We start from the raw sequence: 2600 nt of genomic DNA on the forward strand, positions 1-2600 counted from the left end.
AGGCTGTAAGATAACGTTTCAAGCCAACCCCAAAAATTCCCTTTGCGTCAAGTCACCCCCAAATCTTTTGAGGCGTCTCCAGTCCGGAGCAGGCCTTCCTTTGTAGTGCCTTTTCAACAACCACACCGATATTTCGTACATGCTGTCATACACCTTCCGCTCTTCCACGTAGGCTAAGCAGCATGCATCTCCACAAAAGTAGCTCTTGTACACATACTCGCCACCATCGCCCATATGAGCAGCTGTGTTTTCCTTAACATAAAAAAGCCAGATTTCGCTGTATGTTTTGTACTCACCTGTGGGGGGTTGTATCTCATGGGGCACCTGACTTTGTCGCACAATTCTACAGAGCACCAGTAGCTCAGGTTGAGAATGCCAACAAAGTTGTTAAGAGCCATTTGAATCGAATTCTACAACATATGACAAAAGATGAAAGTGCTAGGACTTGTCCTTTGCTTCTACCAGGTATCAGTAGCATCATGAACAACACATGGCATCAAACCATCGACGACATTCCTTTCTGTATCTATCACACCAGAGATCCTATTGCAATGCGACACCACATTATTTCGGATGATCTAATGTGGCTGAAAAAACACACAGAGAATGTTAACCCTATTATATCTGAGCTTTTTTGGCCCTTGTAACCCTGGGGGACACAATGAAAGTGGAGCTCTCTAGGACACTCGCCGTTTTTCACTCAAAACCCCAATTTCAAGGGTCTGAGACAGCACTGTTTCCTCGCTATATTGATCCTCTGTGCAAAGGGTCAATACCGCGGGCAATTATCGCTGTGCTGCAGCACTCTCGTACGAACGCAATGTTGTCACCCTGGTTTGGGTCACAACATAAAATAAAATGTCCAGCGTCCCAGAAAATTTTCCAACATATAATAAAGCAATGAGTTTCTTTAGAAATGCAATTAGTAAATTATATAGCGCTGTATCTGCACCAGTGGCAGCAACACGTGATGCACTCGCAGAGAGACTGCAGAGTGTGCGTGAAACTGCTTCTTTATTATACCACAAGGCTAAGGAGAGACTTGGTTACGGTCAAGCCTTGAAAGCCACCGTTGAAGATGTAGATTTGGCTCTAGATAATGCAGCTGAAAATGGTCACATCGAGATTGTTAAACTGTGCAAAGAGTGGGGTGCGACGAATTTTAATGGGACCATTAATAAGGCAGCTGAAAATGGTCACATTGAGATTGTTAAGATGTTCAAAGAGTGGGGTGTGACAGAATTTGATAGGCCCATGATACGTGCAGCTGAAAATGGTCACATTGAGATTGTTAAATTGTGCAAAGAGTGGGGTGCGACGAATTTTAATGGGACCATGAGCCTTGCAGCTGAAAATGGTCACATTGAGATTGTTAAGATGTGCAAAGAGTGGGGTGCGACAGACTTTAATTGGGCTCTACGAAATGCAGCTGAAAATGGTCACATCGAGATTGTTAAACTGTGCAAAGAGTGGGGTGCGACGAACTTTAATAGGGCCATGGGACTTGCAGCTGAAAATGGTCACATCGAGATTGTTAAACTGTGCAAAGAATGGGGTGCGACATACTTTAATGAGGCCATGAGACTTGCAGCTGTCAATGGTCACATTGAGATTGTTAAACTGTGCAAAGAGTGGGGTGTGACAGACTTTAATTGGGCCATTCTTAATGCAGCTGTCAATGGTCACATCGAGATTGTTAAACTGTGCAAAGAGTGGGGTGCGACAGATTTTGATTGGGCCATGAACCTTGCAGCTGAAAATAGTCACATCGAGATGGTTAAGATGTTCAAAGAGTGGGGTGCCACAGACTTTAATGGGGCCATGGCACTTGCAGCTGAAAATGGTCACATCGAGATTGTTAAACTGTGCAAAGAGTGGGGTGCGACGAACTTTAATAGGGCCATGGGACTTGCCGCTGAAAATAGTCACATCGAGATGGTTAAGATGTTCAAAGAGTGGGGTGCCACAGACTTTAATGGGGCCACTTGCAGCTGAAAATGGTCACATCGAGATTGTTAAACTGTGCAAAGAGTGGGGTGAGACAGACTTTAATGGGGCTCTAGAAAGTGCAGCTGTCAATGGTCACATCGAGAGCGACAGATTTTGATTGGGCTCTAGAAATGGCAGCTGAAAATGGTCACATCGAGATTGTTGTATTGCTGCGTGGTTTTGATGTCATTCATGATGAATTGCTGCGGCATGATCACAAGCGTAATTTTTATGCAAAACTATGGAATGAGGTAATGCCAGTGGCGTGGCATCCGGATCGATATTGGAATTGGTGTTTTGATGAAGAAGAAAAGCGCGAGATATCTAAATTATGGAAGTAATGTCCAGTATTTTGATCCTGGTTGAGGTTTAAAAAATCTATAATAAAGAGATGCCTTTCCTATCCGCAGAACAATTTGATGCCTTGAAATCAGAACACGAGAGCATTATGAAGTGGCGTGATGTTCCCACTGGAATCATATTCAAAATTGAGTATGTTGAAGAGATCAAGACCAAAAAAGGTGATGCAACTGTCATCACATTGATCGATTGCGATGGTGAACGATTTCAAGCATGGGCAACGAGTGTGCTGAGAGAAGCTTCGATAGGTC

General features: G+C 43.8%; 1 protein-coding gene across 1 annotated transcript; it reads left to right on the plus strand.

Annotated features, from left to right (window-relative positions):
• Positions 1-339: 339 nt before the first annotated feature.
• LOC130642297 (ankyrin repeat and KH domain-containing protein mask-like) lies at positions 340-2335 on the plus strand. Its single transcript, XM_057449387.1, has 2 exons — positions 340-1980; positions 2064-2335. Exons 1-2 carry the CDS (start codon positions 859-861, stop codon positions 2328-2330), a joined length of 1389 nt encoding a protein of 462 aa, XP_057305370.1. The 5' UTR covers positions 340-858; the 3' UTR covers positions 2331-2335.
• The last annotated feature ends 265 nt before the right edge of the window (positions 2336-2600 follow it).

The sequence above is a fragment of the Hydractinia symbiolongicarpus genome, chromosome 4 (assembly GCF_029227915.1).
Source record: "Hydractinia symbiolongicarpus strain clone_291-10 chromosome 4, HSymV2.1, whole genome shotgun sequence".
Classification (NCBI taxonomy): Eukaryota; Metazoa; Cnidaria; class Hydrozoa; order Anthoathecata; family Hydractiniidae; genus Hydractinia; species Hydractinia symbiolongicarpus.